Raw genomic sequence first — 15,188 nt, 5'->3', positions numbered from 1 at the left:
AGACAAGTTAGTAATAATTATAAGAGAGGGCTGAGTTTTTAAAAATGTAGTTATTTTACAAAAATTGAAATGTTTTGATTGCAGATTGAAGTATTAAAGTAAAATGTGGTCTCTGAAGTGATTTTAATTTTATTTTCTAGGTGTTCATTGTACCCATGGCTTCAATCGTACTGGTTTTCTCATATGTGCCTTTTTGGTGGAGAAAATGGATTGGAGGTATATGTTTCTTGTAATATATATTGGAGGAGACATATTTAGTAATGGATAAAAAAATTTCATTGATTTAAAAAATACGTTATTTATTGATATTTTTAGAGAGAAAGGAAAGGAGAGGGAGAGAGAATTAGAAACATTGAAAAGAAACATCAGTCGGCTGCCTCCTGCACGCTCCCTATTAGGGGTTGAGCCTGCAACCTGGGCATGTACCCTGACCAGGAATGGAACCAGCAACCTCTTGGTGCATGGGGCATTGCTCAGCCAACTGAGCCACACTGACTGGGCTCATTTTTGGTGAAGTCATGATTAATATAATTTGAATTTGTTTTCATTTTAGTTCAGTTAATCTTTAGAATACCATTCATTGGTGTTTTTCTACTAAATAGCACTTTAGTTGAGTGCTCATGGACCCCATATTCTATGTATTTTCTTATTTGTGTTCATATTCACTTTTGGAAGTTCCTGCTGTTTTTTTTTTTTTTTTTTTTTTTAAATAAAATTTAATAGTACCTTTTTATAGCTATTAAGTACTAAGATACACTTATAAGATTATGTAGAGAAGTTATTTTTGGGACAGTGTTACTTTATTAAACCAGTCAACATGTTTTTATTGAGCACCCATTATTAGTGAAATACCTTTTAATATTGTGAGAAATTAGAACTTTTAGTTACTCAAAAATTCCTGAGAGATGGGATATTAACAACTGAATTTCCTCATTTACTGATTAAGGGTTATTATTTTGTTTATAAAGCCTTCCACACAGTAGGTCCTTCACTGAATATAATCAGCAGATGTACACTTCAGATTGTCTATTTTATTTTCCTGTCACGCATCTTCAGTGTTCTCTTCTGCATGCACTTGTAGGGCAGCCTTTCTGGTCTTTCAGATGTTCTACACTAGCGATCATCTCATGACACACAAACTAATGACTAAAATTCTGCAGCACACCAAAAAATACATTTTTTGCCCTTCTGAGAAAAAGACAGGAATAATTTTGAATCATTCACATTGAATGGCTATTGTTGTGTTGGCTGTTGTCACTTTTTAAAATTTAATAATCCAAGTGAAAAGATATAATTGTCCTGACTAAATAGGTATTTGCATGTTTTAAGAATTTTTACGGCACATGGGTTTAAAATTACTACTCTACACCAGAATCTTGTCAGATTCAGCCTATGCTTAACCTTTCTCTGATGACCTATGCTCAGATTACCTGGGTTTGCTGAAAGTTCCTGAAAAACCAGCATACTTTTTACTTTTATTGATACTGCTATTCAAATTTCTTTGACATTTTTCCTTAAGAGTTAGGAAACTTCAGTCAGAGACCTCAACCTTTAAAGCTTTGTTTAAATTCTTCACAGACTTGATGCAGGCCTTTTCTATACACTCAATGCAATTTACTTCTAGAGTTAGGAATTATCTTATTACCTTATGTTCAGACTGTTTCAGAACGAATTGTCCCTTAATAGATTGAGTGCCTTAAGAGTGGGACTGATTTGTCCATTATAAATCGGTGGTGCCTTAAATATAATAAACTAGAGGCACGAAATTTATACAAGAATAGGCCTTCCTTCTCCCGGCTGCCATCACCAGCTTCCATCTGGCACCTGGGACCCAGGCTTCCCTCGCAGCCCTGGCTTTGTCGGAAGGTCTTTTGGAGGATATCCGGAGGGATGTCTGGTCTAATTAGCATGGTATGGTTTTATTGTTATAGGTAGGTTTTGAAAAATATGCATAAGTGGAGAATAGTGAGGAAATTGCATGGTGTTTGTTTTCCATAGTATTGAAGCAGCAGTTGCCACTTTTGCTCAAGCGAGACCACCAGGAATTTATAAGGGTGATTATTTGAAAGAACTTTTTCGTCGCTATGGGGATATAGAGGAAGCACCAGCCCCACCTGTATTGCCAGATTGGTGTTTTGAGGATGAGGAAGAGGAAGATGAGGAAGATGATGTAAAGAAGGAACCAGAACCTGGGTCAAGTGCCTCCTTTGGCAAGAGGAGAAAAGAACGGTTAAAACTGGTAATGAATAAAAATATTATGGTCTTTACCTTTTTCTTTGTCAGATTTATGAGAATCTTCATGAGATTTATGAAAATGGAACGTTGACTATGCTTCTTTTACTATATATGAGAGTTTATTTTATTCTAGTTATTTATAAAGATTCTTGGTAGCCATGACTCTGCCTTTCGTATAAGGAAAGTTTGTTACATAAATTCATCCTGTTTTTGTTTCTTAGGTAAACTAAAGATCTCTTACACATTAGACTGAGAATTTACTATTTCTTTGCAAAGTATTATGAAATTCCAACTAAATATCTAGTCAAAATTTACTAATGCTTTATAAAATTATTTCTCAGTCTAATCTTCGTAAATATATTTGAACTCTAATAAAACATTTCCCTTTTATTTTAAGGGTGCTATTTTCTTGGAAGGTATAACGGTTAAAGGTGTAACTCAAGTAACAACTCAACCGAAGTTAGGAGAAGTACAGCAGAAGTGTCGTCAATTCTGTGGCTGGGAAGGGTAATACATATTTTACTGTTTTAAATAAAAGTTATTACTTTACAACACTTACCATTGAAGCAAACATTAACTTAGTTGATTTGCTTCTTGAAATTTGTATGTTTACATAGACTGCTTACAAAAATTTAAATTTTTCTCAGACAAGCAGTGTAATAGACAGTTCAGTCAAAAATTAGTTGACTCACATGTCTTCCTAAAGGATTAGAAAGTTACTATTGTCACTCTCTAGTATAAAATGTTTTTGTCTTTTTTTAGTATAAAATGTTTTGTATGTTTGAATCTACTATTGCAGATTAATGTTTGGGTTGCCCTTATTGTATTTTTTTTTTTTTTTTTTAAATATATTTTATTGATTTTTTTTTTGACCCCCTCCCTCCCTCCCACACATCCCCTCCCTCCCCAAAGTTTTGTGTCCATTGGTTGCACTTATATGCATGTATACAAGTCCTTCGTTGATCTATTTTCTCCCCCAGATCTTCCTCCCCTCCCCGCTGTAATTTGACAGTCTACTTGTTGATATACTGTCACTATATCTATCTTATGGTTCATCAGTTTATAATGTTCTTTATTATCCACAAATGAGTGAGGTCATGTGGTGTTTCTCTTTCATTGATTGGCTTGTTTCACTCAGCATGATGTTCTCCAATTCCATCCAGGTTGCTGCAAATGATGAGAAATCCTTCTTTTTTATGGCAGCATAGTATTCCATTGTGTAGATGTACCAAAGTTTTTGGATCCAATCATCTGCTGACGGACACTTCGGTTGTTTCCAAATTCTGGCTATTGTAGATTGTGCTGCTATGAACATAGGGGTGCATATATCCTTTCTGATTGGTGTTTCTAGTTTCTTGGGATATATTCCTAGAAGTGGAATTACTGGGTTGAATGGGAGTTCCATTTTCAGTCTTTTGAGGAAACTCCAGACTGTTCTCCACAGTGGTTGCACCAGTCTGCACTCCCACCAGCAGTGAACGAGGGTTCCTTTTTCTCCACAACCTCGCCAACACTTGTCGTTTGTTGATTTGTTGATGTTGGCCATTCTGACAGGTGTGAGATGGTACCGCATTTTTGTTTTGATTTGCATCTCTCGAATAATTAGTGACTTTGAGCATGTTTTCATGTGCCTTTTGGCCTTCCTTCTGTCTTCTTTTGAAAATATTCTATTTAGGTCCATTGCCCATTTTTTAATTGGATCATTCATCTTCCTTTTATTTAGTTGTATAAGCTGTTTGTAGATGTTGGAGATTAAACCTTTATCAGTGGTAACATTTGCAAATATGTTCTCCCACACAGTGGGCTTTCTTGTTGTTTTGTTGATGGTATCTTTTGCTGTAAAAAAGCTTTTTATTTTGATGTAGTCCCATTTGTTTATTTTCTCTTTAGCTTCGATTGCGCTAGGGGTAGTATCAGTGAAGAAGTTCTTTTGGCATACGTCTGAGATTTTGTTGCCTGTGGTTGCTTCTAGTATTTTTATGGTTTCCCGTCTGATGTTTAAGTCCTGTATCCATTTTGAGTTTATTTTTGTGTATGGTGTAAGTTGGTGACCTAGTTTCATTCTTTTGCATGTATCTGTCCAATTTTCCCAACACCATTTATTGAAGAGACTGTCTTGACTCCATTGTATATTTGTGCCTCCTTTGTCAAATATTAATTGAGCATAGTGATTTGGGTTGATATCTGGATTCTCGATTCGATTCCATTGATCTATATGTCTGTTTTTGTGCCAGTACCAGGCTGTTTTGAGAACAGTGGCTTTGTAATACAGTTTGAAGTCTGGTATTGAGATACCTCCTACTTTACTCTTCTTTCTCAGGATTGCTGTGGCTATTCGGGGTCTTTTATTGTTCCAAATGAACTTTTGGAGAGTTCTTTCTAGGTCAGTGAAATATGCCGTTGGTATTTTAATGGGGAGTGCATTGAACCTATAGATTGCTTTAGGAAGTATGGACATTTTGATGATGTTGATTCTACCAATCCATGAACATGGTATGTTCTTCCATCTGTTTACATCTTCCTCTATTTCTTTTTTCAGTGTCGTGTAGTTTTCCGCGTATAGGTCCTTTACTTCCTTAGTTAAGTTTATTCCTAGGTATCTTAATTTTTTTGGTGCGATGGTAAATGGAATTGCTTTTTTAGTCTCTGTTTCTATAAACTCACTGTTGGTGTATAGAAATGCCATAGATTTCTTGGTGTTAATTTTGTATCCTGCTACATTGCCAAATTCATTTATTAAGCCAATTAGTTTTTTAATGGAGTCTTTTGGGTTTTTTTATATACAATATCATGTTGTCTGCAAATAAGGATAACTTTACTTCTTCTTTTCCAATTTGGATGCCTTTTATTTCCTCCTCTTGTCTAATTGCAATGGCTAGTACTTCCAGTACTATGTCAAAGAGGAGTGGCGATAGTGGGCATCCCTGTCTTGTTCCTGTTCTTAGAGGGAATGGTTTTAGTTTTTGCTCATTGAGTATGATGTTGGCTGTGGGTTTATCATATATAGCTTTTATTACGTTGAGGTATGATCCTTGTACTCCCACCTTGTTAAGAGTTTTTATCAGGAAAGGGTGTTGGATTTTATCAAATGCTTTTTCTGCATCAATTGATATGACTATATGATTTTTATCTTTCAACTTGTTTATGTGATGTATCACGTTTATTGATTTGCGGATATTGTACCAACCTTGCATTCCTGGAATAAATCCTACTTGGTCATGGTGTATGATCTTTGTGATGCTCTGCTGGAGCCAATTTGCTAGAATTTTGTTGAGGATTCTGGCAGCTATGTTCATGAGGAATATTGGTCTGTAATTCTCTTTCATTGAGTTGTCTTTATCAGGTTTTGGTATTAGGGTGATGCTGGCTTCATAGAAGGAGTTTGGAAGTGTTCCTTCCTCTTGAATTTTTTGGAATAGTCTGAGAAGGATAGGTTTTAGTTCTTCCTTGAATGTTTGGTAAAACTCTCCTGTGAAGCTATCTGGCCCTGGGCTTTTGTTTGCTGGAAGCTTTTTGATGACTGTTTCAATTTCTTCCCAAGTCACTGGTCTATTGAGATTTTTAGATTCTTCCTGATTGAGTTTTGGAAGTTTGTATTTTTCTAGGAATATGTCCATTTCCTCCAGGTTGTTCAGTTTGTTGGAATAGAGTTGTTCGTAATATTTTGTAACAATCCGTTGTATTTCAGTGGGGTCTGTTGTTATTTCACCTCTTTCATTTCTGATTTTGTTTATTTGGGTCCTCTCTCTTTGTTTCTTGGTTAGCCTGGCTAGAGGTCCATCTATCTTGTTTATTCTTTCAAAGAACCAGCTCTTGGTTTTGTTGATCTTATGTATTGTTTTTTTGGTCTCTATGTCGTTTATCTCCGCTCTGATTTTTGTTATTTCCTTCCTTCTGCTTACACTGGGCTTTTCTTGTTGCTCCTTTTCTAACTCTTTGAGTTGTAGAGTTAGATCATCTGTTACTATTTTTTCTAGTTTTTTGCAATAGGCTTGTAAGGATATGAACTTCCCTCTCAAAACTGCTTTTGCTGTGTCCCATAGATTTTGGATTGTTGTGTTTTCATTGTCATTTGTTTCCAGGATGTTTTTAATTTCTTCCTTGATTTCTCTGGTAACCCAGCCCTTGTTTAATAGCAAGCTGTTTAGTCTCCATGTGTTTGATTTCTTTGGATTATTTTTATTGCAGTTAATTTCCAGTTTTATGCCATTGTGGTCTGAGAAGATACTTGATATGATTTCTATCTTCTTGAATTTGAAGAGACTTTGCCTATGTCCCAAAATGTGGTCTATCTTTGAGAATGTCCCATGTGCACTTGAGAAGAATGTATATTCTGTGGCTTTGGGGTGGAGTGTCCTGAAGATGTCAATTAATTCCAACTGGTCTAGTGAGTCATTTAGGATTGATATTTCTTTGCTGATTTTTTGTTTAGATGATTTGTCGAAGGGTGACAGTGGGGTATTAAAATCTCCTACTATGATTGTATTGCTATTAATCTCTCCCTTAATGTCCTCCAGCAGTTTTTTAATGTATTTGGTTGCTCCTGTATTGGGTGCATATATATTTACCAGGGTTATTTCTTCTTGTTGGATTGTTCCCTTTATTATTATGAAGTGGCCATCATTATCTCTTGTTATGTCCTTCACTCTGAGATCTAATTTGTCAGATATAAGTATTGCTACCCCAGCTTTTTTTTCATTTCCATTTGCCTGGAAAACTTTTTTCCATCCCTTCACCCTCAGTCTGTGTGCATCTCTTTTTCTGAGGTGGGTTTCTTGTAGACAACAGATGTATGGGTCTTGTTTTCTTATCCAATCTGTTACCCTATGTCTTTTGATTGGAGCATTTAATCCATTTACATTTAAGGTTATTATTGATAGGTACTCATTTGACGCCATTTTTATTCTATACCCATGTTCCTTCTTCACTTCTTATTTCTTTATTTTTACAGTAGACCCTTTAGCATTTCTTGCATTGCTGGTTTGGTGGAGATAAATTCCTTCAGTCTTTTTTTGTCTGTGAAGCTCCTGATTTCCCCTTCAATTTTGATTGATAGCCTTGCTGGGTACAGTATTCTTGGATTCAGACCCTTCCTTTGCATGACTTTGTATATTTCGTCCCATTCCCTTCTGGCCTGATAAGTTTCTGTTGAGAAATCAGTTGCTAGTCTGATGGGGGTTCCTTTGTATGTAACTTTCTGTCTCTCTCTGGCTGCTTTTAAGATTCTTACTTTGTCATTGTTGTTTGCCAATTTAATTATAATGTGCCTTGGAGTCTGTCTTCTGGGATTCATTTTGCTTGGGACTCTACGGGCATCTTGGATTTGTGTGGTTTTTTTCTTTTCTATTTCAGGAAAGTTTTCTGTCATTATTTCTTGAAATACTTTTTCCATGTCTACCTCAGTTTCCTTTCCTTCCGGAACCCCTATTATTCGAATATTATTTTGTTTTGTTATGTCCCAAAGCTCCCGTAGGCTCTCCTCCTGCTTTTTAATCTTTTTTTCTAGAAGTTGCTCTACTTGGGTATTTTTTTCCATCTTATCTTCTAGCTCACTGATGCGGTCCTCTGCTTCATCTAGTCTACTCTTGATGCTTTCTATTGAGTTCTTCATGGTAGCGATGTCACTTTTCATTTCTTCTTGGTTCTTCTTCACTTCCTCATGGCTCTTCTTCATTTCCTCATGGTTCTTCCTCATTTCTTCTTGGCTATTGTCAAATTTCTCTTCCATTCTTTTTAGCCATGCTATGATCATTACTCTGAATTCTTGCTCTGGTAGGCTGCTTACCTCTGACTCGTTTACTTCCTTTTCTGGTGATGCCTGCTTTTCTTTCACGTGCGGACTATGTTTTTGTCTCCCCATCTTTTCAGGAAGTCTGGTTATGTGGTATTCCTTCTCCTGCGTTGATTTTTGAGGTACAAAATACAACACTACCAGGTACAACACAAGAGGCACTTAACAGGAATGTATTTACAATATTAATAACCTCTAATAAAGGTGACCACTAGAGAAAGGCAACTTAGGGGATAGTTGAGAAGGAATAGAGGTAAAAATAAAATAAAGAAAAATTTTTTTAAAAAAATTAAAATTAAAATTAAAAAAAAAATTAAGTAAATTAAAAAAAACAAGAGGGATAAAGAGATAGAAAAAGAAGAAGAGGAAAAAAATAATGACAAAATGAAGTTGGAAAACAGGGAAAAAAAGAAGATGGAGAGAGAGAGAGAGAGAGAGAGAGAGAGAAAGAGAGAGAAGAAGCAAACTAAAAGAGAAATGTGAAACAAACTATATATATGTGGAGAAAATTGCCAAAGAACAACCTCTGGACCCCGCCAATGCCAGTAACAATATTTGGAGATTAATACAAACTACTATATCCACTATTATTAAGTAAGGCTATGATATACAGAAGTAAAAAACAAACAAACAAAAACAGAGGATTTAAAAAAAAATACAAAGCAACAATAACAATACAGGAATAAGCATAACAATTTCACTAAAAAGCATAAAAATTCACAATAATCAACCTTCACACAAACAATGCGACCAGGATAGAGGGGAGAACAGATTTTTTTTTTTTTTTTTTAACTAGTTAATATAGTGCAGAGATTGGTATTTATACACTTGGATCAGGGGTTGGAACTTAGGTCTATAAGTATAGTGAGAGCTTTAGCAGGGGGTATACAGAGAGAATAGAGGAAAAACTAAAGCCAGAATGGGATAGGATAAACTGTAGACTAAAGGGTAAAGTTTAGTAGGAGAGTGATAGTGTAGGGGTTGAGTTGGGATAGGGTTGAATGATGCTATAGTAGAGATTAAAATAGAATGAAGGTTACTCCTAATGTAAAATAAAGAAAAAATAAAATGGTACTAGAGAGAGAGAGAAAAAAAATAAATAAAAAAATTTTTAAAAAATTGCAAAATAGCAGTAGTAATAGTGATGATAGAGATTGAAAAATGTAATAATTGAAAAGGTAAAATCAAGTAAGGAAAAAAGAAAAAAAATTGTTTCTTAAGTAAAAGATATGAAAAATGAAAATTAAATAAAAGATGTAAAAAATGAAAATAAAATAAAGAATAGCAAAATTAGCATAAAAATGACCAGTAGTAGTCCCTTACTTCCTCAGTTAATGTATTTGGCACTTCTGATTCTCGGACCAGACAGTCTTGCAGTTCCCAGCTTTCCACTGCACCTCAGTTTTGTAAGGTAATCCTTAATTTTAAGTAGGCTATATCTTAGTTATTTGTGTCCATTTATTTTTGATTAATTAAAAGACAAAAGAAAAGAAAAGAAAACAAAAACAAACAAACAAACAAACAAACAAACAAACAAAAAAAGAAGGGCAGTTTGTAATTCAGTTCTTAGGTGTCAGTGTTTCTGGTTTGACCTCCCAGTCTTTTTGGTTGCTCTGGCCTTCTTTCTCTATGGCTCTAGCTGGCAGGGTGCTAGCTGGCTCCCAGACTATCTCTTCTGGCTCCGATCCCTTGTTTCCAGGAAGGGAATTTCTCCCTGCAAATTCCCCGGATATGCCCAACTAGGCAGGCCTTCCCTAGTATTCCGAAGCTAGGGGTTGAAGGGGATCAGGCGCCGAGGTGTCCAGATGTTCCGCCCTTGGCGGGACAGCCGCGATTCTTAATACTCTGTCTCCTGTCCCCTGGCGTTTTTTTTTTTTTTTTAAAAAATAAAATAAAAAATTCCCGCTTCTGGGGAAGCTTATGCCAAACCCAGCACTAGATGTCGCTGCAGCCTTCTTAGGGCTCAGCTTTGCGGGCGCTCCATGGAGGCGGGGCCGGAACTCCCCGGCTGCTGGCGCCGCGGGACCGCGATCTCTCAGGCTTTCCCCGCAAACTCTGACCTTTCCGTGGATGACCGAAGAACTCCTTTGAATTCACGCGCCTGCGCCAATTCGGGCCTCTCAGCTACTGGGTGGACCTCTCTGCTGTGGGCTTTCCCGGCCTCAGAGAAGCCACTCCTTTCTCGCAGCGCCGCCGCTGCTGCTGCTGCCGCCGCTGCCGGCCTCCGCCGTGGCCAGGAAATTCTGTCCAAAGTCTCGCTCCCTAGCTTGCTAGAGACCTCGGCTGCCCCTAAGCTGCTAATCAACCCTCCCTGAGCGACTCAGATGCCACTTTTATCTGTTCTGGGACCAGAGTCAGAACAGGTCCGACTGTTCGGTCGCCATCTTCAAGCTCCGCCCCTGCCCTTATTGTATTAATGGAGAAGAGATAAAAATTGACTGTGCCCATATTTTAGTTTTCCTGGGAGAATCAGCTTTAAATATGTTCTGCCCCCTACCATGACTTGAAATTACTTATTTTATTTTTTAATTTAATAAATCTTTATTGTTCAGATTATTACAATTGTTTCTCTTTTTTCTCCCCATAGCTCCCCTCCACCTGGTTTCCACCCCACCCTCTGCCTTTATCTCTCCCCGCCCACTGTTCTCATCCATAGGTGTATGCTTTTTTTCCAGTCATTTCCTGAACGCCCCACACCCTTTTCCCCCTGAGAATTGTCAGTCCACTCCCTTTCTATGCTCCTGATTCTTACTATATTCACCAGTTTATTCTGTTCATAAGGTTTTTTATTCACTTGATTTTTAGATTCACTTATTGATAGATAATGTGTTTGTTGTTCATAAATTTTATCTTTACCATTTTCTTCTTCTTCTTAAAAAATACCTTTCAGCATTCATATAATACTGGTTTGGTGGTGATGAATTCCTTTAGCTATTTCTTATTTATGAAGCTCTTTATCTCACCTTCAATTCTGAATGATAGCTTTGCTGGGTAGAGTAATCTTAGTTGTAGGTTCTTGCTATTCATCACTTTGAATATTTCTTGTCACTCCCTTTTGGCCTGCATACTTTCTGTTGAGAAATCAGCTGACAATCATATGGGTGCTCTTTTGTAGGTAATTAACTGTTTTTCTCTTGCTGATTTTAATATTCTCTCTTTGTCTTTTGCTCTTGGCATTTTAATTATGATGTGTCTTAATGTGGTTCTCTTTGGATTCCTTTTGTTTGGGTTTCTGTGCGCTTCCTGGACTTGTAGGTCTATTTCTTTCACCAAGTGGGGGGAAGTTTTCAGTCATTATTTCTTCAAATAGGTTTTCAGTATCTTACTCTCTTTCTGGCACCCCCATAATTTGGATGTTGGTATGCTTGAGGTTGGCCCAGAGGCTCCTTACACTATCTTCATATTTTTGGATTTTGGATTCTTTTTTTTCTTTTTGCTTTCAGGATGAATGTTTTTTGCTTCTTTGTATTTCAAATCTTTGACTTGATTCTTGTGTTCCTCTAGTCTGCTGTTATGTCTCTGTATAATATTTTTTATTTCAGTCAGTCTATGCTTAATTTCTAGTTGGTCCTTTTTCATATTTTTGAGGGTCTCGCTAAATTTAATGGCCTTTTCTAGGGTATTCTTGAAAAACCTTATAACCGTGGTTTTGAACTCTATATCCAGTCGTTTGTTTTCCTTCATTTCTTTCATTTGTGATCTGTTTCTTTGCCTTGCATTTTGGCTGCTTCCCTGAGTTGGTGGAGTAGCTTTGTGTGGTAGGTGTCCTATAGAGCACAGTGGCTCAGCCTCCCCAGTTACCTGAGGTGGACACCCTTGGTGCACCTCTTTGTGGACTGTGTGTACAGCCTTGTTGTAGTTAAGTCTTGGTTATTGTTGGTATCACTGGGAGGAATTGACCTCCATGTCAATTGGCTGTGAGGATCAGCTGTGTCTACGCTGGGAGAACTTCTGTGCTGGAGATACCCTTATGGGACAAGACTTGTAAAATTGCAAAAGCCTCTATGCTCAGCTTGGATGGGGCGGAGTTTCAGGGCTAAGCCAACAGACTTGGCTTCCCGTCAGCCCTGTCTTATGAGGCCCTGGGTCTCAGTGTCCCTCTGTAATCGCTGTAAGCATCTCTGAGAGAAAGCTGCTCTCGAGTTTTGCCTGCTGCCAGACAGTACAGTTTTCCCCCCTGAATGAGTCTGGGTTCCTAGAAATTTTCCTGGAACTGGAGTTTAGCGTAGTTGGGAGCTTTTGTCTCCCTCCCACTTTAGAAAGCCAGGTGCGGCCGGTTTGGTTTGGCTCAGTGGATAGAGCGTCAGCCTGCCGACTGAAAGGTCTCAGGTTCGATTCCGGTCAAGGGCATGTACCTTGGTTGCGGGCACATCCTCAATAGAGGGTGTGCAAGAGGCAGCTGATCAATGATTCTCTCTCATTGATGTTTCTAACTCTATCCCTCTCTCTTCCTCTCTGTAAAAAATCAATAAAATATATTAAAAAAAAAAAAAATAGCCAGGTGCGCACTTAGCCACCCATGCACCAGTTAGTTCTCTCTGCGCGAGTACCTCCGGACCTCTGCTTTCCGCAGCTTCTGAGTCTCAGTGTACTTTCTCTTTTCCTGACAACCCAGATTCCCCAGAATTAATCTGGTTCCCCAGAGTCTTGCCCGGGACTGGAGTTTAGTGCATTTGGGAGTTTTGTCCCCCTCCCACTTTAGAAAGCCAGCCAAGCACTTAGCCGCCTGTGCACTCAGCTGTCTGTCCTCTCCGCACGCATGCAAGTGTGCACTCACGTCTCTGTACCTCAGCCTTTTGCAGTTCCTCTGAGTCTCAATGTGCTTTCCTCTTTTAAAAAAATATATTTTATTGATTTTTTTACAGAGAGGAAGAGAGAGGGCTAGAGAGTTAGAAACATCGATGAGAGAGAATCATCGATCAGCTGCCTCCTGCACACCCCACACCAGGGATGTGCCTGCAACCAAGGCACATGCCCTTTGACCGGAATCAAACCCCATCCTTCAGTCTGCAGGCCGATGCTCTACTAGGGGTATCGAACTCAATCAGAGAAGGGGCCAAAATCTAAAATCCAGCCTAAATCGCGGGCTGAATGGTTTACTGAACAGTCATAAGCTGACAATGTCATAAACTGACAGCGGAGTGCAGTGATGACAGTGCGGTGCGGGCCACATTGCAAGGCCTGGCGGGCTGGATTTGTTCCGCGGGCCTTGTGTTTGACACATGTGTGAGTCTATCCAATGAGCCAAACCAGGTTCGGCTTCTCTTTCCTTCTAGTGGTAGTATTTCCACTCAGCCAGCTTTCCTGTGGTTCTGGATGGTGTCTGTTTTGTCTTTTAGTTATAGTTTTAAAATTGTTTTTTGAGGCAATGGTTTAGGTATTTACATATGCCATCGTCTTGGTTTCTCTTGAAATTATTTATCAGGTGTTTCATGGGAAAGGATTCAGGAGAGAGGTCACTACTCTTAACTCTTGCTCTCTGATCTTGGTCTGTGAACATTTCTGTTGATCGTTGATGTCTGAGGCCAAAAATTATAATACAGCTGGAAAATGCTTAATCAGGATTATCAACCTAAAAATTCCTAATATAAGTAACTTTTTGTCTGGTAGATATAGATTAATCACCTAAAAATAATTTTAAATAAAAGATGAAAATGATGATAAAGTAATATTGATTTTAGTGTTGTGTTAAACCCTTGCCAGAGTCCTTTAATCTTGATCTACATTTCTGCAGTTTTGTCACTTCTGGGCATCTTTTGGGGGAGAAACTTGCCAACCCTGCAGAGTTATGCCAAGCTGGCAATGTCATGATGGAACAATATGGGTCTTGAATAATGTAGAATATCTAAAGCAAGATTAAAACTTCTTAGTGATTTAAAGGACTTGTAAACATACCTGTTTTACTATTTAGATCATGTATATTAATATTTAAAAATTAGCCCAATAGGTATAGTTGTAGTAATTAGAATCTTGATAACTTATGTTCTAAAAATGTCAAGAAATTGGTAGTCTTTTGTTAGCATTCTTGTGAAATCTAATATTTTTCCAATCGACATTAATCTCATGATAGGGAGAACATTGTATAAATGTGTGATTCGTGAGGTTGGTTTCAGGCATGTAGTGCCTTCTATGGATACCAGTCATAATAATAAAATATTCCTCTTTCAGGTCTGGATTTCCTGGAGCACAGCCTGTTTCCATGGACAAGCAAAATATTAAACTTTTGGAACAGAATCCATATAAAGTAAGCTGGAAAGCAGATGGTACTCGGTAAGTTCTACTTCTAAAAATAATCATACAAATAGCCCTAAAGCTTGAAGAAAATTGCTTTGTTGTTAGAGGAGGTTTGCATGCTGGGGAATGTGAATTTCTGAATTGAACAACAAAATATGGCATGTTTCAAATTTTGCATAGTTTTTCTTTTGCTAGTATTCTTAGCTATGTAATATTCTCATTCTGCTAAATTCTTGCTTTTAGAGTTCTGTTAAACATAAATCGCTACCAAATTTAAGTTTGAAAGTGTTTTTTCCCTTGATAATATTGTGCTATTTGGTATATCTTGTGTACACTACCTTGTTTTTAATGGTTCCTGGGACCCCCAAAATTAAAAGATGTGCTCTAGCAGATTTGGCTCAGTGGATAGAGCATCAGCCAAAGGACTGAAGGGGTCTGGGCTCGTTTCTGGTCACGTACTTCAGTTGAGGGCTTGAACCCTGGTCCAGTTTGGGGCATGTGCCAGGAGACAACCAATCAATGCTTCTCTCAAATTGATGTGCCTCTCTCTCTCTCTCTCTCTCTCTCTCTCTCTCTCTCTCTCTCTCTCCCTCTCTCTCCCCCTCTCTCCCTCTCTCCCTCTCTCCCTCTCCCTCTCCCTCTCTCCCTCTCTCCCTCTCTCCCTCTCTCCCTCTCCCTCCCTCTCTCCTTCTCTCCTTCTCTCCCTCTCTCCCTCTCCCTCTCCTTCTCCTTCCCCTCTAAAAGTCAGTGGAATAATGTCCTCGGTTGAGGATTAACAAAAACAAAACAAAACAAAATTAGCAGAAGTGCTGTCAGTTTATAATCTTAATATTACCAGATCTTCCTGATTTATTCTATATTTTGTTTCTTTGAATAGGTTTTTCATTTTCTTTTAATCCTTGCTAATTCTTTTTGTACTTTATACACT

At 37.9% G+C, this 15,188-nt stretch overlaps 1 protein-coding gene across 3 annotated transcripts in view; it reads left to right on the top strand.

The window, feature by feature from the left end:
- The window catches only part of RNGTT (RNA guanylyltransferase and 5'-phosphatase), a 181,622-nt gene that overhangs the window by 24,398 nt on the left and 142,036 nt on the right, over nucleotides 1–15,188 (top strand). For all 3 annotated transcript variants that reach the window (XM_084890442.1, XM_084890441.1, XM_084890440.1), the window contains exons 5-8: nucleotides 141–216; nucleotides 1,999–2,239; nucleotides 2,633–2,742; nucleotides 14,195–14,296. In XM_084890442.1, coding sequence (XP_084746568.1) covers nucleotides 141–216; nucleotides 1,999–2,239; nucleotides 2,633–2,742; nucleotides 14,195–14,296 — 529 coding nt within the window. The remainder of the gene's footprint in view (nucleotides 1–140; nucleotides 217–1,998; nucleotides 2,240–2,632; nucleotides 2,743–14,194; nucleotides 14,297–15,188) is intronic.

Source organism: Pipistrellus hanaki (assembly GCF_964339955.1).
Source record: "Pipistrellus hanaki genome assembly, chromosome: 7".
Lineage (NCBI taxonomy): Eukaryota > Metazoa > Chordata > Mammalia > Chiroptera > Vespertilionidae > Pipistrellus > Pipistrellus hanaki.
Note: the sequence above shows the minus strand (reverse complement) of the source record. Positions and strands in the feature narration are given on the sequence as shown.